This window comes from Panulirus ornatus, chromosome 59 (assembly GCF_036320965.1).
Source record: "Panulirus ornatus isolate Po-2019 chromosome 59, ASM3632096v1, whole genome shotgun sequence".
Lineage (NCBI taxonomy): Eukaryota > Metazoa > Arthropoda > Malacostraca > Decapoda > Palinuridae > Panulirus > Panulirus ornatus.
The window spans coordinates 7,553,457-7,576,486 of NC_092282.1; the positions used below are offsets into that span (position 1 = coordinate 7,553,457).

The window sequence follows — 23,030 nt, forward strand, 5'->3', positions numbered from 1 at the left end:
GAATTATTTTGTTAAAAGTTCGTGTTGAAAGAATGCAATCATTGAAATTTAGTCTACCAAATTTATCTGGCCTTCCACTGTCTGAATTTGGAGTCCTAGGATAGCTAGATACGCTTTGTGTGCTAGATACTCTTTGTGTACCTCACCAAGTTTATTTATCCAGTACACAAGGCCATGTAGCTTGAATTATTAGTGAAAGGCAGTGATATGATGAGGGATTTCTGCACAAAAAATAAGACTATTCAATGAACACTGGTGTTTGTTTTTCAGGGAATGAAAATAACGAAAGTTATTGAATCATGAAAACATTTTCAGATTTAATGTTTATTTTAATGCCCTACAGTTTACCTGAGGAATTCAAAATAGGATAATACATTTCTTTCTTAAGAGAATGTGATATGAAATGGATGACATGAAAATGAATAATGATATAATGAGTAGTGGTGGCAATCAAGACTTGTTAATAAGACTCTGGTAAGAAAGAGGTAATCAAGCTGATCTTGATATCAACCAGGAATTGATGGAGAGACAATAGCTTAGCCCCACTATCCTATATAGGTAAGAACTTTGCATTAGACTCGTACACCACAACTTTTCTTAAGGAACTCACTAAGTTTAATAAGGATCAAGGAGAAAAGATATCCTTCAAACATCCAGTGTTAAGGATTGGTCAACTTTTTTGTTATGCATCAGGGATAGTGCAGTATATCTGTCATACTTCCAGCACAAGAGTTCATGAGTTCATTGTTGGTATCGACACAGGACTTGTATGAAAAACATGCCCTAGTATTTGTTGATTGTGTGATCTTTCATTTCTAGCATTCTTTTTTCCTGTAATTCATAGGGCTAAACATGTTGTTTGATGTTTTTCGGCCTTTTTGTAGAACTGACAAATTTATCTTGGCAAAATATTGTTCAGTTGAGTAATGGCCGAAAATATATTCTATTTTTGTGATTATGTTACTACCACAGACCCTCAGTACCAGTTCTTCCAGTTCTTATAGGCGACCTTGACAAATTTGTCTGCTGGGTTGGGGTTCCCATGGTATCTATCTAGGATCAGATTGATCAGCATGGGCAGCAGAGGCTTGTTCTTGACCTTCTCTTGAGACCACTTTAGTAGTTCTTGTAACAGCTCTGCCATGGTAGCATCTGCAGCAGCAGCGTTCTCCTGCCCTGAATGTGTTGAAGAGTCTGCATGGTTGCCAGTTGTGGAGCCGTTGTGGATGTGGAGGAACTGCATCCCCGGTGGAGAGGTCATGATCTGCTTGTAGGTGTAGCCTGAGAAGAATGCTGGCTTGTAGTCTTCTACTGATGGAGTGTAAGATACGTAGGAACTGGTTTCTGGACCATCAGGATCTCGGTAAGGTCCAGCTTGTCTTCTCTTCCTAAGGCCGACATTAACGTCGAACTCGTTTCCCAGAAGAATCGGGATTGTGGACAGCATGGTGGCAGCGAAAGCGAAAACTAACATCTCATTCTGTAGGTTACCATCCGAATCGAGGAGGTTAGCCATGTCAAAAAAGTTCATCCGGCGCTTCCTGGAGATGACGCGCTCTCCTATGGGGTCCTTGACTTCTGGAAGGATGGGTACAGAACCCGTGTCCAGGCCCATGGCGGGCGCTGCAGCCATACCAACAACAGACATTATTTTGTCTTGCCACCACCTGCAAAGGTATACGGTACGGTTAGTGATGTATGATCATAGAGATGTGAAGTGTGTCCTACGTACAGGAGGTATACTAATACCATATATTTACACAGTATAGAGAAATAATGACATCCTGGTTAGCATATTAGGTAGATACATTTGCAAACACACAATAATTATGCGCTGGACATCAGAAAACATGCATGCCGGCATTATCAAATATATGTTGCACACAAGAATACCTTTAAAGATGTGCTTTGTATTACGCCTAGACGATGCGACATGAGGATGGTTGATCATGAAGCATCGTTGATTACTATCACATTTACAACCCAGGAAAAACCCGCCTTGACACCAGACATTCAACCATCTGAAGTTGGCTGGTTGTTTGCCCATCCCGCCCTCAGAGTTCCCTACATGCGGATTTCGTACCTATCTCGACCAAACTCAGCAGTGATATCTTTTGTCATTTTACACAACGGTTAAAAGAAAAAAAAAAACAAGAACACTCCAATTTTGTATGCTTAACACAACACCTATCCAAACAAGATGGTTACAGTTCTTTATTGGGAAATTGGCTTAACCTGACATCTGGCGGTGCTAAAGCTCAGTGGCTCACTCTTGACCATTTGTTGTCATGTGTTTGTAAAGTGCACAAGGACATACCTCTTCCATTTGACTCAGGCGTGTCCCAGTTCTTCCAGCTTGACTTATCAAAGGTTAGTAATTTGCTCGTAGATAGTCAGTTTACATGTAAATTCTTGTAGTTTCTTTTGTTATGTATGAGACCTGAGGACTTTGTTCGTTTTGGGTCTTGCCGACTAGGCTATAGAGACGTGACCTCACAATTTCATACCATCATCCCGGAACTATGCGTATTGAAGAGTCAAGTCGAACTGCGTATCCATGAGATGATCATGTGACATGCACAAAACAGCATTACGTGATAACAAACATGTAGTATTTGGTGGCATAGTATCACTCCGTCAGTACAGACACGAACGGTAGCTCAAGTTAACGCAAGAACCGCCAACGAGGCTGAAAATTAGGGGTGGGGTGATGGGGTGGATTCGGGGGTTACAGTCTCGGCCTGACCAGCCAAGTGCAGCGGGTCAGTTGCGTGTAAGGTGGGTGAAGGGAGTGGGGTTGAGGGGAAAAATGAGCGTAGCCTTTTTTTTTTTTCATTTTTGAGAAGGGGTCATGACAAAAAAAAACTTGAAGGGCATTAGGGTATCATTTACGGAAGTCAGCAACCCATATGTTTATTCCAAAAGTTAAATTTCAGTTGTGCGACAGTTCGGTAGATATTCAGACCGTACAATGGTATGTTGAGGAAGCGGACATAGTTATGATGGAGTGGAGGAGATCACGGCCTGCCACTCCCCGGCTCTGCTAGTGGTGTGGGCCAAGCAGCAGGAGGCAACGAACGGAGAGGGGTTATGTATGTGTGGGTAGGGGGTGTGAAGAGTAGCGTTTTTTTTTCGTTATAGTTAACTTATTGGATTATTTATTTGTTTTTAATTTACTAAATGAGGTCGTTAGGGAGGCTGTTAGCTGAATGGAAATCGTTTAGTTAGGTCTTCTTTGGTTAGGTTAGGATAGTTAATTTGGTTGCATTAGGTCGTTATGTAAGTTAATATTGTTTATCTAAGCTGTAAAAATTCTGAAAATATGGAGGCCTCTCAATAGATTCGCAAGAAACTACACATGTAAATCAACAAATGCCTTTTTCTTACATTTTAGAAACACTGACGAGGGAACAACATTAAGGTTTGACACTAGAGTCTTAATTCGGCGGCCAAATGTCATCAGTCAGTCACGTCTTCATCAATATGAACCATCATTACGGGATTTGATGTGGTGGTGGGGAGGCGACCTGTTGATGGGAATCCCCCTCCCTCCCTTTAGCGTGGTAACGACCTTATTTATATTCCAGAGGCGATCATGGTTGTAAAGACAATGATATACTGTTTTTGCTTGTCTTCATGGTCGATATTGGCGGCCACGTAACGTCCAAGCCTCCATCAGGGCCGTATCGCCGTGCTGACGCCTAATACGTAACCTAATGTTCAAGGGTCATAACTTTATGTTCATGGGTCGTAACTTCATGTTCTAGGGTCGTAACCTGATGTTTGAAGAGTCGTAGCCTCATGTTCAAGGGTTGTATCCTCATGCTCAAGGTACGAACAGTGACTGAAAAATACATAAAATCCTTTCTCCCATAGTTAGTTCCTGTTGAGTGTGTCGCGAATGGGTGTTTGTTTGCGGGGGGAGATGAACACCACGTACAGCTAGAGTCGTCGACCCCCTCCCCATCCACCCCTGCTCCACCCAAACACCTGCTCCTCAACGTACGAGTTGAAGACATAACGGTTACTTGTAGCTGATGCTTATGTCTCGGGAACTCTCATTCTCTATCTCACAGTCTCTCTTTTCGTCATTCACTCCTTCCCTCTCTCTTCCTCATTCCTTCCTCCGTACTCTCATCGTCTTTCATAAAAGCATTGATATCGTATTCCTATCATCAAGTTTTCTCTAATGTTTTTGATAATTTCTCTTAACTGTAAACAATTTACCTCGGTTAGATATCATATGTATTCATGAGTGTATGTCAGTCATTGTGAATCAGTTGGGCAACATACCTTGCGTAACTTTGTTGTCAATCACTGTGAATCTGTTGTGTAAACATGTTGGTGCAACGAAAATTGGCCTCATTTTGTCAAATATACGTAGTTTACAAGACATCAAAAATGTATACATGAGTATCTTGGAATTTTTTGTGTCCCAAATCTTTAGTTCTGGTCTTGCAGGAGAGAACAAAAGGTAATGCTTGCCTTTGTCAAACCTTGGTTCGTGGGTTCGAACCCCCTGTCGGACCCATCGCGCCAGATAGTTCGCCACTATCGGACCATGGGTATGACGAAGCTTAAAATAAATTAATTTAGATACTCATGAACGAAGGTCCGTGATGTGATAATCGGAAAATAATTATGAAAGTAATAAAAGATGTGCGATGATTACAGAACTTCACTCGAGAAGTACAGAACATATTAGATTATGACATGAGAAAATATATACAGTAATGACAGAACCTATTATTTAAAGAACACCATATGAAAAACAGAAGGTATCTTATTATATATGAGTCAGAAAACATGGGGTTTTAACATCAGAAAGTGACACACGGTTCTCAGATAACACAGTAATCAAAGAAAATAATCACATTAGTCACGGAGACATGCATGATAGTCAGAGACTAATGACTGACATCCCGTTTATTGCAGGGCGGCGTACGATAATGACAGAAACGTTATACTTCCAAACATAAAAGAATAATAAGCAGGGTTCACCATCTTCGCCTTTAATGATAATCAAAGCGTTTTGCGGCATTTGTCGGACACGCTGTAATCGGAACCGTACGGTAATCAGGGAACCCAAGAGCGTCGTACGGTATCGGTCGCCCCTGCTGTAGCGAGGCGGAGACTGCTGGGTCATTCACCTTCCGCTCCAGACCTCACCTCTTCCATACACTCGAATCCTCCCGTAACCCAGGTTCCCAATGGTCTCGTGGCTAGGCAGCATTTCAATTTTTTCTTAATAAAAAAGAAAAAATATCATCTACAGGCTGAGTAAACGAGGGTAAAGAGGAGTAGAATTGTGGGTTAGTAAAGCGGCGGGGAAGACTTGGTGGGTGAGGGCGACACCGCTTGATCATAACGGTGTTTAGCTTCCGTTCTTCCCCGAGGAGCACAAGCGAACTTTGTACTGTTCCAGTCAAGGCTTTTATACGTGCCATGGAGAGTAGGCAACTGAAAGGGTGTTCCATGAATCCCAAGTGTAACATACACGCAGTAAAGGCATTGTTTTTAATAATAATGGCTGGAATATTATATCAAAAACATCTATAGTATGTTCCACGGCTAAAAGTGGATTTGTCTACTCGTAATGAGCCAGGTTAAACATTTCTCTATAAGGGCCATTTAAATAAACTTGAGGTATGAGTCATGCCTTAATCTTCTCTATATACTGGGAAACAACTGTGTATTTTTTCAAGGACACAAGCTGAATTTTGTTCACGTTAGGTGGTATGTTAAGATACAGGATAAACGTTCTTATAAGTGGCATAACTCAAACAAAACCTAAACTAAGGTTACGGATCTTATACTATTCGGTTCTTTAGATGCTAGAGAACAAATGTAGAGTATGAAGATCGGTACATTTGACCTGACCCGTAAGGATCAGGTCAAACACGTATTCAGGAAATCAAGTTGACTCCCATTGACACTAACGGATCTGTTAATGTCTACCTCGCTAAGCAGACCCACACCAAGAAAGTATCATGTTCAAATGACTTTTTCTTATATCTTGATTTTTTGGGCGCTAATTTTCCATGCTTATTCATCAAAACTAAACCATACTATTCAACCTGGACAGACCCCAACCCCCCCACTCCTTTACCAAACCTCTGATGTCTTGGGGAAAAGTTCCTGCTGTTTTCTGCAGCTGATGAAAGATGGATTTTTTTTTTCTTTTGGTCGCCACAGCAAACGGTTGTGAAGAACGCATGAACGGACTCCAAGGAAAACGCTTCAATAGCATATATGGTATAATTTAGCCACTGCACAATCACGTTCATAGCAAACATGTTTATAAAAAAAAAGTCATTGTCTTTACATATGTTTTGAGGTATAATTCCAGTGACTGCCGCCAGTGTCTGTATAACTCAGATCGTAACAATATAACATCAAATGGATGGCTTCATCATCCGCCGTTAAAAAATCTAACATTCACTAGACTAACCACCACATTTTTAACAGATCATAGGGCAAAATAAAGTTAGAATTATGAGAAATTGTTTTGTAAATTATAACTTATATTTAATACTCTTGTGTTGTTTGTCATAGGCTTCGCTAATTACAAGTAGATGCCGTGGGCTGGGGTGTCGGAGTGGAGTTGGATACTCATTTTATGACACAGACTGATATGATTATGTCCAAACATTCACCTGATGAATCTATTGAATATTCACATGAATACTTATAATATAAAAGTCAATCTGTTGTTAGGAATATTGCATGCGAAGTTTTAACACAAATTAATCCATGTATGACATTGGAGTTACTATGGTCTGTGTATACTGAATTGAATATCGCACTTACCTGGTGAAAAACAAAGAATACAGTGTTTGTTAACTTTTACTTTAAGATATAGGCGTGTTCGGCAGTGTATCCGGATTGGCTGGTGCCTTGACAATGATACTAGCGGGACTGACGGATAACCGGCAGAGCGACCGCCAAGAATCCTTCGTCTGCCTCAGAGCTCAGGTTAGCGAGGTACCAGTTCGTAATTATATAATACAAGTTTATTCCACAAGCAGTCTTTCCACACAGCATTCATAGCTAATCCAGTAGATAAGCTATATAGATATCACGTGTCTGTCTGTTGGTAAATGAGAAATCATCTGTAGAAACAGAAAATTTTCCAAAGTTAACTGATAAGTTGGGATCTCTAGTTGTTAGGTTGAGCAGCGGTACTCCCAGCCTAAGCAAAATGTGCCGATGAACCACATAGGTTCTGGCTTGACCGAGTCTGTGTGCTGCTTGTGGGTTAATTATGAGTTCTCGTCGCCGTTAACCTGAGCGGTTCATCAGGAAGCCTGACTTTTTCTAGCAAAATTCCTGACACTACAGGAAATTTGAATGAAGGACTGATTGATGTAGGTGACAAAAGATGCCAACGAATCCAAGAGGAGGGATAGTAGGCTGTGTAATGCCCATATGATTCACGTAAACGAAGATTAATCCAGTAACATGGGCGAAAGAGTTCAAGCGCGGCCTTCACATGCCGCTGATAAAACAACTGTAACTCGAGTCGAGATCTTGATTACTGCGGCTCAAGTCGTACGCCACTAAGGAGAAATGGCAGGGAATGTTGGGTAAAGGTGTGTGTTTGTGGCCCATGGCAATACGTGGATGTACGAGGATTGTATAGGTACCTGTGGTTTCGAGTGGTGCAGTCCTCCTCCTCACAGCTCAGATCTGGACCTCAGGTGCCTGTTATATATTTGGGAACCTGGAAGTCCCACCTGTGTGGTGTGGCCGATTTGAGGATGATGAACTTACAGAAGCTACTGAAGCCTGGATATACCAGCAGCTGGAATATGGTAGTGTTCTGTGGCTGAGATACGAACTGAGGAACGGAATAGAGGTCAGTGGAGATTATAACCAAATATGAAATATGATCTGTCTGAACTTTTGTTTCATATCTTGATTTCTGTTCTTGACTGTTCTTCATAGATCAAGCGTTAACGTTAACTTGTCCACTCGATGTCCTCTCGCAACATATTCTTCATGTAGAGCGGTAAGTCCACCAGCAGGGTGTGTAGAAGGCCCACATGTGATCCATGTTGGCCAACAGGATCGCCCAGGACGAAGATAACCCCAGCAGCGACCTCAAGAGCACCGACAGGAATTGGCAAAGAACGCAAGGGGTCATAGTCCGTAAATAACGGGATATAGAATCAGATTTGACAAATTATGACTTCAAAGCTTGTAAAATAACGTGGATTCCGTTGAAGTCTATAAAAGAATTAGAAATGACAGTAGAGTGTGGATGATAAAGTAAGGAATCAGGGGATCAAGGCGATAGCAATCATAAAGCCTGTAAGAAAAAGAAAAAACTAATGTTACGCGTTGAGGAAGCCAATTCTGTTCCAAAATATATTGATAAGATCAGATCCCTGATACTGGCATCAGAAACTATCTGGTATTTGATTGATGTTCGTCTCCTCGAGACAAGCCAAGGTGCTAATTTTCCAGTTCCTTAGTAGGTTTCATTTGGAAAGAAATGTGATTTGGGGAGTACACGGGAAAGTAGCAGGAGGTTTAGAATAAGGTATGTCCTAAAATAAAAACCCGTGAGACTCTGTGAGTGAGCGATTGCATAGTGAAGGGTGTTTGAAGATTCTGTAGATGTTTCGGAATTATAACGGATGGTATGTTGAAGAATTATGAAAGCAGATCTGAAGTTCAGAAGAGAGGCAAACCCATGCGAGAGATTAATAGACTCCATAAATGAGCTTCATACACATCTATTTTACATCCTAGTTGACCCATCAGTGAGATGTTTCAAAACTAAGTAGTCACAACAGTGTGACCTAGAGAAAAGAAGGTAATGCCACGTAGGTTTACATAAGATATCAATACATTGGTTGAAAGAAATCAGTATAGTCTACATTGTAAAATATAATGGATTTTCTGATTTTGCAGTCATAAACAACAGCACCTTAGTGCATATTGCACAACAGGATGGCTAGTTGTTTAAGCTAAAGGTCTTCCAACAGAGTTATTAAGCCGTAATCGTCATACTATATCTACCAGCCAATAAATCAATAATGTCTTCTTTAGGAGTTAAGGATAATTCTGAGATCACATTCACTCTTACTAGAATTTGCACGGGGCCCATGACATCACTGAGCAACAAACGAGTCTAATGTATTCGACTTTTTCACGTATGGCGGCGCCAATGAGGACTTAAGCAAGGAGACGAAGTTCCGATTTTTTTTTTCAACAACGTTTTCTGATTTCAGGATATAAGGCAAATTTTCGTCATATTAATCTGATTGGACTGGATTCAGCATTCAACTTATTTCAAGACTTAAAGATTAAAAAATCAATACTGACATAAGCATTCGAATCCTGACAGTCGTTCCGAAATTCTCGAGGATTCGAGTCGCCAGTCTTGTTCCTTACAGTGCAGTGTTGTGCTTGCGCATGACTATGTCATGTCGTAAACCCAATGTAGTGTTACTGGATGAGAGGACAAAGGTCTTTGGTGCCCTGAGGAGTGTGTGGGAAGGTTGGGTGACTTTCCCTAGAGTGTGGCTAGGTTAATTTAACTCCTGAAAAATTTTGAATGGTTGATTTTACTCTGGAATGCTAAAGTGGATGGTGATTTCATCGTAGGAAAAAAATACCATTAAAACCAAAAAGTGTCAGTGACAGTCCTCGTGGAAATGACTATGTTGTAGTATTTTTAACATTATTCAGTACTGAAGCGAGTGAGGAAAATTGAGTTTTTGAAGTTAGGTTGTGCAAACGATGTCGTTTACACGGTGACTCTTCCACCTTCCTCGTCGAAGAAAAGACTTCCTAGGATTATGGCCACGGTAAGTCAAAATTCTTATTTATTTCGTTTTAGTTTTCTTCATTGTATCAATTTTTGTTAAACCTGTCATCTGTTATTTCTTCTTTTTTGCAAGGTAAGTTTTGTACCATCAGTTTGGTTGTCACCAATTGTAGCTTTTATTAGTATGGATATTAGCAGCTTCGATACAACACACTATGAAAAGTTTTTGTACCATAAGTGTGACTGTCAAAGTGTAAGTGTCAGTACCCAGATATCGGGAATGTAGATACCAACCGATTGTGTAGCAGCGATTTGGTTAATATTTTGTATGTGGATGATTTAAGTGTCAGCGGTTTTCGTATGAAGAGTTATGGTAATTACGGTTAGTCTGTGTATCAACAGTAACAACACTTATGAATCGTCTGTCAACAGTTTAAGTTCGACGGTAAATGTCTAGAATGATATAAAACCATTGTTATCGGCAGTTTGAGCCAGTTCCTGTGTACAATTTAAGAAAGTTTATCAACAAAACGTAATGGAGCGAATCTTATATAAAGTGCCGCTGACATATTTGCTTTTAATGAAATTACTTGGTCCGTGAGTCTTAATAGTGCATTCCTGCACCGGAAAAATAAAGTCATTTAATACACCAAGAATATGCTGCATTTCCTAATTCTTATAGTTGCTCTATTGGATATATTCGTTTTTGCTAGCTGAATATAACTATGTTATGTTTTTCAATTCTTATCTTACTTTCCTTTTTCTTTTTAAGGGTTTTGCAACTTATATTACTCTCTTTAAAATGTATGGTAAAAATGAGTTTTCTTATATATATTACTAGTGATCTTATGAGTCGATAGATCATTCTAGGAAATACAGTCTCGCTTCTCTTTAACGTTAGTCACGGGGATCGATCCCTCTGATGTTTTGAGATGCAGTTCATCACATTTCACACAACAGATTTATCTATGTAAAAATCACGACAGTACAGTTCCGAAACACTGACCGTTCCAGACCAGCAGTGGCACCCGAGCACATACACCCGACCTGTGCCAGTAATGGCACACCCGGGAACGGGCTGCCATTGACAAGAACCCGTGCCAAACTGTTTTGGCACACCTTTAACACACACAAACAGCTGTTCAACTTACTTTGTAATTAGACGAGGCTATAGCATGACTTTGGAATACAGATCTCTCAGATTTTACCTCTTCCTTCCGTATCTTAGGCTCGAAGCGTCATAAACAGCATCGGACACCGGGTGACCGAGTATATGATGGTACAGTTCACCATTTTCATAAGTCAGATCTCTCCCATTTTTTTTTTTTTTTACTAAACTCGTTAGATTCTTTTTCCATTTCGTTTCTGTCCGTGCTTTTTTATGAACTAATTCGTTGTTTCTTAAAAGTAATTCAAGGCCTGGCCTTGATTATTTCTTTATCCGTGACTGGAGCCTTAAAAAAGAAAACAATGCTGTCAAAATTTTAGTCTACTTCTTTTCGGGTAGAGTAAGGGCGTCGTGTTCCAGGAGACACCAAGCGCGTCCTGTGGGTGACGTACTGCCGGCCTGGGAGTTATGTATGTGGTGACTTAGCTAGGCGTCACTCAGGCCGCCGCCGGGTGAGGCAGGTGGGAGGGAAGCCTCTTCCAGCTAGCGGGCGGGTAGCGGTACAACCACACAGAATATGGCTCGGGAATCTCTCGAGGTTCCCTTTCAATTCTCTTCTTTTCTTCTCATTCTTATTCTCCTTCAACATCTACGTCTATCTGTTTTCATATTTCCTTCTTAGATGTTTCCCTTGCGCTCATTATCCTCTTGTATTTTTCTCCGTCGCTCCCCTCCATTTGTATCTCCTAATTCTTTCCAATTTCTCCACCAAAAACTATATCTCATAGCAGAATAAAAACTATTTTGTAACGTTAGCTAATAAGTCTGTGGCATCGTTTTAATACTGTATTAATAGCTTACCAGCATCATGGTAGTGTGAGTGTTTTCATCGATGAAAGACTTGATCATGTTACATTTCTGGCTGAGAATTGCATATAAAAGCCAGTTTCCTTCAGACTCAAAGCAGTTCGCTGTGTAGCCTAGTACTTATGGACTGCACGGCGACACAAGCTGGATCAAGGCTACTATTGCCATCCGCTTAAATTGCTGAATTCATGTCGGGCGATGTGAACGACGGAACGATCCTTAAGGATGACGGTAGAAAAGGAATGTACATAGGAGTGAAATGTCCTTCTATGAATTCCTACCCTTACATCAAGGGATGATCTAAGTGTGGGTATACTTTGCAGAGTCGGAGTTCAAAGAAGTCAGACTTACCTGTCCCCGTCTGACCTCGAAACTTGACCCACTTGCCCTACTCTTCAATGTTGATTCTGGTTTCTGCATGCGAAAGCTGACTGCTTGTGTGCACCCATTATTTGCGAGACCACGCAATACTTAGCATAGGATTACTGTGCAACCAGTAGCAACTCAAGGTGTACTATTGCGATGTTTGTTTCTTTCCTTACGCTACTAAACATTGGAATCTTTGTCAAATTGCTTAACAACTACGGCCTTCCGACTCCCTAACCTTCCCCCTCCCCCCTTTCAACAGCAAGTTTTTCTCCTCCAAAATCATATTTTTTTTTCTCACATTCCCTAATATAAAGGTTAACCTCTTAACGTGTCTAATTAAAGGCCTGCTGATCCTCACCATGTCCATGACTAGAGCCTTGAAAAAAAATTTGAAGTAACTGAAGATAACCTGCTAGCGTTTTCTGCATTGTCTCACCTTTGTCGGCGTCTTTTAGCCACGGGCGTCACTCTCCACGGTGTAGAGTTCCACGCGAAAAAATTACTGAGAGTTAGCAAATGTTGATTGATCCGAAGTGAGCGTTTGGACCCAGAGACCCTCCACGCTACCTGTCATGACACGCTGTTATTTACGCCCATCCCTGAGCACGACGGTATGATCATTGTGCACGATTGTATAACCCATGAGTACGGCAGTTTAACCTTTGATAATGATTGCTAGGTCTTTCACCTAACTTTCAAGGGGATAGGTTAATAGGTACAGCCATCCTATCCAAGGATCGTTAGGTTAGAACGAACAACAAATAGTACAGAGTAACAACCATTCCCACGCGTTGCCGTACGGTAGAAGCCATCATTTTCAACCAATCAGAGAGACTAACCAGCTGAGAAGCGTTTCATAACCGACTCCGGCTGAGTATCGTATTACCTCTATAATTAAGAAACTATATATATTTCTAACAGCCGCTAGCACGGCTGGTGAGCTCGACGGGTAGACTTACACGATAAATGTGAAGCAGACGTTCCCTGTTTACGGGTCTGCGCGGAACAATACATTGCCTCCGACTAAGATTATGCTTGTAATATTTTCACAAGGATACTTTCGTTTCTACATCACGTACTGTGAGAGACATGAAGATTATCTTTACCACACTTACTGTATCGGAGCATATTCTTTCTCGAACTTGTCAAGCGAAAATTACTTAAGTTAGGTTTTCACCTGAAATACAAGTTATTTTATCCCCCAACATGAAGCAATGATGACAACTTCCCCGTAACCACCATATCAACATATTATAACATCTTGATGTTCATTGTTGCTGGCAATGACGCGCAGGGTAACTTTAAAATCAATCAAGTCGGTCGTGAGTGTTTCAACGTTAGGAACGTTCTACAGATTGAGTGAAAGTGTTCTAGATATATGATGATACAGGAATTAACCACACACACACACACACACACACATCTGAACCTGTCTGCTCTTTCCGATCGACACCGACAGCTCACATGGTAGTTTGACAATAAATTGCTGATACACCCCGTCACAGAATTCCCCCCCAACCACCACCAACAACGCCCCTGCACTACGAATCGCCATTCGTTACCACAATCGACTTGTTCCTGTTTAGAGTTCGTACAAACAGATATCAGAACATTGTTATACCTGCCATTTTGAACGTCATAAGCAATCCACAAACAAGTTCATAGCTATGCAAGTAAACAACTCAATTTTCCGTGACATGATCCTCTCTGTATTTCAAGGCCAGGCATATATATATATATATATATATATATATATATATATATATATATATATATATATATATATATATATGAATAGGGCTCCAATTACTGTCTTATTTTTAGCCCATTGGTCGGGTTGAGCTTAGCTCTTGTTCTTGACCGACTCAGGAGTTTGTTTAAATAATTTTCATCGTAGCTTGTCACAGTTCTGATCATTACTTAAATCCTTCATGACTTAAAGCGTCATCTGCAAACACATCCAAGTGTGCTTCCAGTGCATCTGGTGAGGTATTTACTTAAATAATAGATATAAGCGGTTCCTAGACTGGGAGTTCTGCGGTCGATCGCCAATTGTTATCTTATTATGATTCAGTGCTGATTGTTGCAGAGGACGTGGCCTCAGCGCCCGGCAGCCGTCGAGTACACGTGAAAAAAAAAAAAAAAAAAGCCCGGTAGCAGATGGCTCCAGGGCGTATGACCACATAAGTGTTATTGGGAGTCCGGGTTACGCCCCACGGCCTGACCTTCCTCCGCTGGTCCTGTCTCATTCATTTTCGACTTCTTTGATAGCTTGATACTTTTTCCCCATCTAGTTTTATACTTTTTGATGATCATCACTTCATCCGTATTATACTTATTTTTTTTTTTTTTATTAAGTGATATAGGGTGCTTTTAAGAATTCGACTGACATCACGAACGCGGGATGTAGTAAAAATTTATTTCTTCGTAATTCCCCTCATAATGTGTATTTCCAAAATGTGAGTGATGTATACGTCAGAAGACTGGCCGTAGTGATAACCTTCGCGTGATGTAAGGTACCGTTCCACACCTGACCGACCAGAGCCTACAAGACCATCCTTAAGATGTGGGACGGAGGAGGCCGAGCGTGACGTGTGTGTGTGTGTGTGTGTGTGTGTGTGTGTAGGGGGTGGGGGGGATGTGTTGCTACTTTGTACGTGATCCTTTGTTATGATAACATTTTTTTTTTCGGATGGTTTTAATTTGAAACCGACTCTTTACTTTTAGCGCCAGAACCAAGAACAAGATAATTGTAATTGTATTTTTACGTACTTAACCTCTTGAAAACAGTGTGTGTGTGTGTGTGTGTGTGTAAAGATTTTCCTAGATTATGCTTGGTTCACTAACCAATTCACGAACCCACTTGAATTCATCTGGGATGAACACACATACACACACACACACACACACACACACACACACACACATCTACTCAAGGGCCCACTACACTACTGTTACACATGGGCCGACCTGTGCCGGTAATGGCACCCCGATCCCACACAAACCCTACTTACTGGCACACGCAAGAACTGCCAGTCTTCACACACACACACACACACACACACACACACACACACACACACACACTGATTTGACCGCTTGAGGACGAGCGTGCGACCTTGAGTATGGTGGCTTGGCCTTCGACCTGAACTTTAAAGGGTCAGATTCAAAGACAAGCCATCATACCCAAGGGCCTTGAGACGTTCTTAGCAACGGTAATCTGCCACCAGCACTGTGCCATCAGCAAACGAAAACTGGCTCACCTCCCAGGCCCACTAGCGACGAAGGCAGACCATAGCTAGCCCCCGGGAATCTGTTCTGCTTGTCGCAATATAGACCCAGAAGCCGAGTGGGTGAGTCCAGTCAGCTGAACTGTCGTAATGTGAAGTGCTCTGGCCGGCCGTTGTGCACGGCCTCTTGACCAAGTCGTACACACACGAACTGCCAATACACGTAGACATAGACATGCAGGGAATTACTTGTCAGTGTCAAGAACACAGAGACGAGGGTCGAGGGTCCCCTAACCAGAAGCTCATCTTACCCTATACACAAGTAGATTGCTATATATTTTTTTTTAATCTCGTGTTACTTTTCATTACAGATTCATTTGATATATCTTTCTTTAACATTATTGAGTCATAACTTTGAATATTACTCTTTTGCTGTGGGGGAGTAAATCATAGTATCCGTAATTAGTGAAGAATCTTAAAAATCGAATTTTACATTAGTTTCTCTTTAAATAGGAAATTGTTTTCTCTTACTATTGTTCAGGTATGTTGAAGGGTAACTTATGTATTAGATTGGTTACTGTAAACTAGATATTTTTTATACTAGTAATTGTATGTAAAGGTTGAGAGGATTGGTAATATACAGTTTGCTAAGGCAAGATATTATTGTGTGATATTCAGGTAAATCTTCCCGTATCATAACAGCAAACTACCGGAGAGAACCAAGTGTACACCACACAAATGCACCAACGGGAATTAATCGGAAACAAATGGCAAACAAGCTCTTCAGAATTTAGCACTGACATGTCGCCATCCCTTTCCCAGTGTGCATAGTGCCTGGATCTGGATGAACCAATGCAAGAAGAGCGCTAACCCATCCGTTACAATACAGACAAGTCCAATGCATGCATACGCATTTTCACCCTGCTCAAAAATATCACGGGAGTGGAATTAGCAACGAACACCAACTACAGTAACTGCCACAACCCCCCCACGCTTACCTAGGAGGCTGCAGTCTCCCATCACCAGGGATCTCATGCCTCCATCCAAGTATTCATCCCGTAAAGAAGTCTTGAGATGCAATGTTAATCAGTCTGCATGTTTACATGTACCTCCACCTTTTGCTGACGCACAGTTGGTTAAGCTTGTGGGCATAGTGACTGATAAGCCACTGTAGCGCATTTCAGTTTATTTTTTTTTTCCTCTTTTGAATCGTCATTCTGAAGACTAAAGTAGGGTCAGGTCAAAGATCATACTGTAGTATTGCCGAGCTCAAGGGCTGTACAATTGTGCTCAGGGGTCATGTCGTCGTGCTCAAGGGTCATACAGTCGTGCATAAGGGTCTTGCCGTTGTAACTATGGAACTCTAGACATGAGAGCAATGAGAGAGGAAGGAAAAGCTTTAGGAACCTGACCAAGTATCACCACGTCTTTCTAACAGTATCCAGATGGCTTAGCGACATAGAGAAGAACCATTCATTAAGCAGTTACCTACGGGAAAGGTATTGAACCCCATATCAATGTGCGCTTTAGGAACCTAGACTACACCTATCATCCATCCCTCATATCATTATATCCCAAAAATTGGGTTGACCCGATTCAAAATTGAACAACGAAAACGGAGTAAAATATTAATGTACGTACACTGCTCTAATGCAGTTCATTTAGTACTGTAATTTACTCAGGAAGTTCTGTTAACATACGGTTCTTCCGTTCGAGTGTATTTAGCATTAGAATGATAGAATTATGAGGGTAAGGTAGATTAGCTTATTTTTTTTTTTTTTTTTTTTTAGGTTGAACTCAAGTCGTATTCAGCACTGACTTTGTACCACTGTATAAGACAACACACTAGAAAAACTCGGGGAATTAAGGCCTCGATTTCTCCCCCTTTACAGAATATTTTCCCTTGACATTATAGGACGACGACGCGCGATGCGTATCTTTTATTTGTATCGCAGAACGAATGAGGGCGCCGCTCCCGATGCGTTTTTACTCTTCCTCGCTTGGCTTACCTCACACGAATGAATGACTTGATGGTGGGTAGAGAACCAGTCGTTTGCATTAGATCTTGACAGGAAGTCGTCAACATTGTTCTATTTCTGACCTATATACCACATCGCTGTAATTTTTCCTGCCGTCCAACGCACGATTTTCGTGTCTAGGAGGGCGAGAGGTGAGCTGCGGATTGAAAGAACTATTGGGAGTGTGGTATAGGGGGGATGACCTGTTGTCACTGGGTTGATCCAAGACACGCGAAGCGGGTAGTGTAAACCATGGAATAGTTTGTAGGACTGAACTGTAAATGGTAGGCATTGGTGTCAGTGCATCATACATGACATTTAGAATGTGGATGAGTCTAAAGTGAGGCCGTTGTTCATTTGTTTTTGACGCTACCTCGCTGGAGCGGAAGGCGTTGTAGTGCATGAGAGAGATGATTAATTGAGGGATTACACCTATGACAACTTTTTGCATAGTTCATTTTTTATTCCATTGTATTGTTCGTTGTCGTTTGGTGGACAAGTCTGCATTTCATTTCGACTTTTTTTTGCTATTCATCTGCCATATAGAAAGAAAGAGCGTTTAAGGTGTTAGATTTATTTTGAACTGAAGAAGGTGTTTTAAGATTTTTCGATTGATGGTCTTGACGTTAAGGAACTTAATGACCCTGGCAGTTCATAGGCATAAATGGCCAATTATCTTGTTACCATGATTTCATTACCGTCAACCATACGTGCAGTAGTGGGTCCTGACCAGTGTTGCAATAGTTACCCATGTAAGACTGCTCGCGTTGCTCTGTTCTTTATGATCCTCAGCTGGGCAACTTTCACCAAACACTGCCTGTATAAGGGAGGCGTAGAGAGAGCGGCCCAGATCTGTTGTTTGTCTAAGGTGTCTCCATCCTGCCCCACCGCCTTCGTCTCCGCCTGGCCACGTCCCCGCACCATGAACCCACCTTCTCCGGGCGACCGACCATCCTTTAAAATCTAGCAGTGACTTCATCGTCCCTTTGGTCAGGGTCTAATCCGTTTTCTGTGCTTACAGGGATGCCATATAGAGGTTGGCGACAACCGCCCGACCTCACGACATTTGAGGTAAATAAAACATAGATGATATACAAAATAAAGATTTAGGAATGTATTTGATACATTGAGGACGATATTTGTCGAGTGGAAATATATAGGGCATTGTAAGATTTAGTCAAAACACAGCTGTGAGGGCTTTGCCCTCTATAAATTATGTGGAATTTTTGAGAGGTCAGAGTTCAGTTTTGGGGGCCTGTATATGTCGAATACTAATATTTTCCCCTGGAATACTTTGTGACGGTCAGTACGCAGGGATTTCGTAGTCCTTGGTTCATCGAAAACTTGACCAAGAGAGACGTGTTGCGTATCTTGGTCACCATTTCTGTAAATCGTGATATATATATATATATATATATATATATATATATATATATATATATATATATATATATATATATATATATCATCCCTGGGGATAGGGGAGAAAGAATACTTCCCACGTATTCCCTGCGTGTCGTAGAAGGCGACTAAAAGGGGAGGGGGCGGGTGGCTGGAAATCCTCCCCTCTCGTTTTTTTTTTTTTTTTTCAATTTTCCAAAAGAAGGAACAGAGAAGGGGGCCAGGTGAGGATATTCCCTCAAAGGCCCAGTCCTCTGCTCTTAATGCTACCTCGCTATCGCGGGAAATGGCGAATAGTACGAAAGAAAGAAAAGATATATATATATATATATATATATATATATATATATATATATATATATATATATATATAATCATCACCACAGATCTCTCATGTTAATCTATATTGACCCTTGGATCCAAAGTTTCTGTCGTCAAGCACAAACATGGGGCTCATGCACGATTCGTCTGGTTTTTTTTTTTATTCCTTGTTAATGCTGTGGATAGAAAACCATGTGTCATTGTTGATACAATAGTTATTAATGCAATAGGGAATCCTTGATGTGATTGTTAGTTATTAACAAATTACTAATAGGTAATGAATGACATAATCGGCAATTTTTGATGTAATAGAGAACGATTGATGCAGTAGGTGATTATTTATATGATAAGATAATGATTAACTGACATGGGTAATTAGTGATGTAATTGATGATGGTAGACATTGATGTAATAGGAAATGAGTGATGCAGCAAATAGTTATCATTGTGGTAGTGCATAATGTTGTAATTGATAATTGTTGATCTAATAGGTAAGCACTGATGGGCATAATTTTTGTAAAAAGTAATTATTGATGTAATAGGAAATTATTTATGGAATTATTATTCATGTAATAGGCAATCACTGATGAATAGATAGTCACTGATGTAATTATTGATATGAAAGACAATTATGAATGTAATAGATAGTTGCTGATGTGATTATTGATGTAACAAGTATTCAGTAATGTAATTGGTACGGATTGATGTAATTGATATTCAGTGATATGATATAATAGGTAATAATTGACGTAATGGTTAATTATTACTGCAAAAAGGTAAGTGGTGATGTAAGTAGATGTTGATGTACTGGCTAATTAATAAGGTGACGTAATGGGGAATTTTGACTGAAATGGGTTATCTTTGATGGCATTGATAATTACTGTTGTAATCAGCAAGTCGGGGATGTTTTCAATGCTTCTTTTCTTAATTTATCCGTACTTTTAAAACTGTGTTGTGACTCACGGCATGGGAGCGTCCTTGGACTAAGGCGTCCGTTAGACTGTGGGTCCGTGACATTGTGGGTCCGTTGCACTCAGCGTCCTTGGCATTGTGCATCCGTGGCACTAAGCGTGATGCTCTCGGCACAGGACACAGCATCTTGTGTGGCTGTGTCTGGCATTATAGGAGAGAGAAATTTATATGGTATAGTGCTATTATAATAGCGAACTTGATATACGTTAGCGCAGTATAGCAGATAGAACTTTGTGTATTTTGATGCAGTACAGTGAGAGAACTTTATATTGTTTGATGAAAAATAGTCTAGATTATTTTACATAGTTTGATGCAGAATAGTATAGAGAACTTTATAGAGTTAGATGCAGTATATTTAAGAGAACTTTATATATTTTGATGAAAAATAGCCCAGGGAACTTTATATAGTTTGATGCAGTATAGTAAAGTGAACTTTGTATAGTTTGATGCAGTAAAGAGAACTTTATGTTGTTCAGTGCAATAAAGAGAAGTATATATAGTTTGATGCAGTTAGTAAAGAGAACTTTACGTAGTTTATTGCAGTAAAGAGAACATTTATATATAGTTTCATATCCTAAATATTTAAACTTTTCTATCCTTTATATGTTAACCAAGAGACGACTCCACTTATCCTGTCGTCTCTTGAGATGTAGTAAGACGATTCTTTTAAGTGGTTGCGCGTCTCTGTGAGACACTTAAACCGTGTGCATTTAGTGAGTTGGCTTGAGTCGTAAGAGAGGCCATTACGTCTTGAGAAATGTTCACGAAACGAGTCATTTTAAGATTATGCAGTTGGCGGGTGTGGGCGGAAGACGTGGCTGGCTTTACTTTGTGTTTTTGAGTATAAAAGATGTGAAACAGCAAAGTGCTTTTTGTGTAACAAGATTACGGATAAGATTAGAAGGGAACTGATAACAGAAGGGTTTCGATGATGGTCACTACCTCCTTTGTGTATGGTGTGGGCACACTACCTCCTTCGTGTGGGCAAAGACATCTTGGGCCACTCGATGCATGAGTTGGGTTCATGGTGTGTGAGGGCGGGTTAGAACTCTGTATGGTTGAATGGTAAATGACAGCATGGCTGTCTTCGTTTTCGCTCGTGAAATGTAAAATTAGGGAAATGTTGTCCAGTAGAAGACCATTCTGGTTATTCATGTGAATGGTTCTGTGACGACTGTGGCCGGGTATACCTTGAGCTTTAAGAAGGGGGTGAGGTTAGGGGGGTCGAGCGTCATCTGGCAGAGTGGAGGGGTGGGGGGGGGGTGCGCGTCTCCAGCGGCTGGCGTGCAAGGAGTAAGATAAGCTGTGACCGTGAGCTTATAAGCTGCAGCAAAAGTTAACCTTCTCATCTTCGGAACTTTTTTTTTCTTTTAATGATTCCTCGGGAGTCACGGATTCTCCAAGACTCTCATGCGTGTGATATTGTATTTCCTTTGGAGCGATGGATGCTGGTGTTCAGTGGCTGTAAGTTTGTAAAGACAGAGTTCTTAAATCAAGTCACTCCAGGATCATGGATGTCGTATGGACAGCAAACTCGCGTCTCGTAAGAGGCTGTCGAACTATTGCCCTAAGGGACACCCTTTAGCACCTTAAGCATAGCCATTAGGAGGCATGATGGCCCTAGCCTTTAATCTGACTCTTTTTAAGGTTAAGGTTAAAGGACAGAGTATCATACCCCTAAGGCCAATAGACAGCAAGACCAGCCATTGATTTTCAAGTATCGTCCATCGAGGCTGGATCTACATGTTGTATGAGCGCAGGACTTCGCCATGCACTTGCTGTACTTGGTGATGCTGTAGGCGAGAAGAGAGACGTCTTCTGCTGCTGCTGCTGCTGGGGAGGGTATTAGGGGGACCTGGCCGCTGGCTGGCTGACTGACAGGTACAGAGGACCAAAGACGAGGTGTTCAAAATGACACAATCTTTATTTCGATACAGATTCAGTACGTCTCCAATTACATGGCACAATGTGGGGAGTGTGCTACCTTGGAACCAATTAGTAAACAAGCTGTCGTGACACTCACCGCCTGACACCTGGTTGTGTCACGTGCCTTATTGTACGGCACGTGACACCATCCATGACACATGACATGTTTGGTGACAAGTAAGGAGCCTCTGTGACACGGAGATACGAGATCTCTCTCTCTCTCTCGAGGGATTCATGTCTCGTATGACACCTGCCTGGCTCTCGACATGACACACAGACATGCATAAGGACGACACACAAATAGACAGGTCAACCAATATTATGAAATTAAAGCATTTGTCAAGAAAACTGTAGCTCTGCATTGTTTGTTTTCAACATACTTTCACATCTTGAAATAGCACCAACTTTGAAATAATTTATTAGATAAATCTGGTATAATATCACTATGAAGATATATAAAACTTTTCGTTAAATTAAGGATTAACCAAAGTATTAAAGCGAATCAATGCACTTCATCCCAGTGATAAGTTTCCAAACATGAGTTGGAAATGATGACTGGAAAAGTGCGGACAACAGCAACGAAAACAGTGGTAATATCAGAGAGAGAGAGAGAGAGAGAGAGAGAGAGAGAGAGAGAGAGAGTATAAGGTTTAGGAGGGAAAAGAGAACGTTAGAGCGAAGTTAGAACTCAGGAAAGTCCAGATAGTAGGTTGGCTCATAGAGACTGCAGCATTCGTGAACGGAGAGGTAAACGAAGGCGTACAGGCAAGCCTCCCGTGGAGATATGTTTTTCACTGATATTGCATCATGATTGAGTAAGGAACGGCAAGATGATCGTCTTCACGAATAACATCAAACTCTTGGACGGGTCAGCCAGCGCACTTCCAAGCCCTGAGAAAGTGCCTTTTTTTAAAGTCTTTTGATCAATCTTCAGGCTTTTGAAAGGCCTTCCGCACGATCTTTGGTCATCGAGCTGCCTGCTCCCTATTCCAAGTATTTGAGTTACCTTCTGCGTGATTCCTTGTGATCTCTAGATATAAA

At 41.0% G+C, this 23,030-nt stretch overlaps 3 protein-coding genes across 6 annotated transcripts in view; 1 reads left to right on the top strand and 2 right to left on the bottom strand.

Moving 5' to 3' along the window:
* Positions 1-308: 308 nt before the first annotated feature.
* LOC139767322 (uncharacterized) lies at positions 309-6,909 on the bottom strand. 2 transcript variants are annotated; one of them, XM_071696611.1, is made up of 2 exons: positions 6,811-6,909; positions 309-1,667 (listed from the first exon to the last, which is right to left on the bottom strand). In XM_071696611.1, the coding sequence occupies exon 2, from the start codon at positions 1,646-1,648 to the stop codon at positions 977-979; it is 672 nt and encodes a 223-aa protein (XP_071552712.1). In that variant the 5' UTR covers positions 1,649-1,667; positions 6,811-6,909; the 3' UTR covers positions 309-976. The 2 variants fall into 2 exon arrangements, with proteins under 2 accessions (XP_071552712.1, XP_071552713.1); XM_071696612.1 differs by lacking the exon at positions 6,811-6,909 and adding an exon at positions 2,318-2,709.
* mRpL28 (mitochondrial ribosomal protein L28) overlaps positions 2,356-23,030 on the top strand; it is a 106,823-nt gene continuing 86,148 nt past the window's right edge. Inside the window, exons 1-2 of one of the 3 annotated variants that reach the window (XM_071696605.1) lie at positions 2,356-2,370; positions 6,857-6,975. In XM_071696605.1, the coding sequence (XP_071552706.1) occupies positions 6,904-6,975 (72 nt within the window). In that variant the 5' untranslated portion in view covers positions 2,356-2,370; positions 6,857-6,903. Of the gene's footprint in view, positions 2,371-6,856; positions 6,976-9,443; positions 9,819-23,030 lie in introns of those variants that run through there. The other 2 variants (XM_071696606.1, XM_071696607.1) reach the window with 2 other exon arrangements.
* Positions 21,969-23,030, bottom strand: part of LOC139767280 (tubulin beta-1 chain-like) — a 27,175-nt gene continuing 26,113 nt past the window's right edge. Inside the window, exon 4 of the mRNA XM_071696469.1 lies at positions 21,969-23,030. This exon is cut by the window's right edge and continues 945 nt beyond it. The gene's annotated coding sequence lies outside the window, so the exon portion shown is untranslated.

What these genes read in the sequence shown, in the direction of transcription:
- LOC139767322 (XM_071696611.1), bottom strand. Translation starts at nt 1,648, where the DNA reads ATGTCTGTTGTTGGTATGGCTGCAGCGCCCGCCATGGGCCTGGACACG.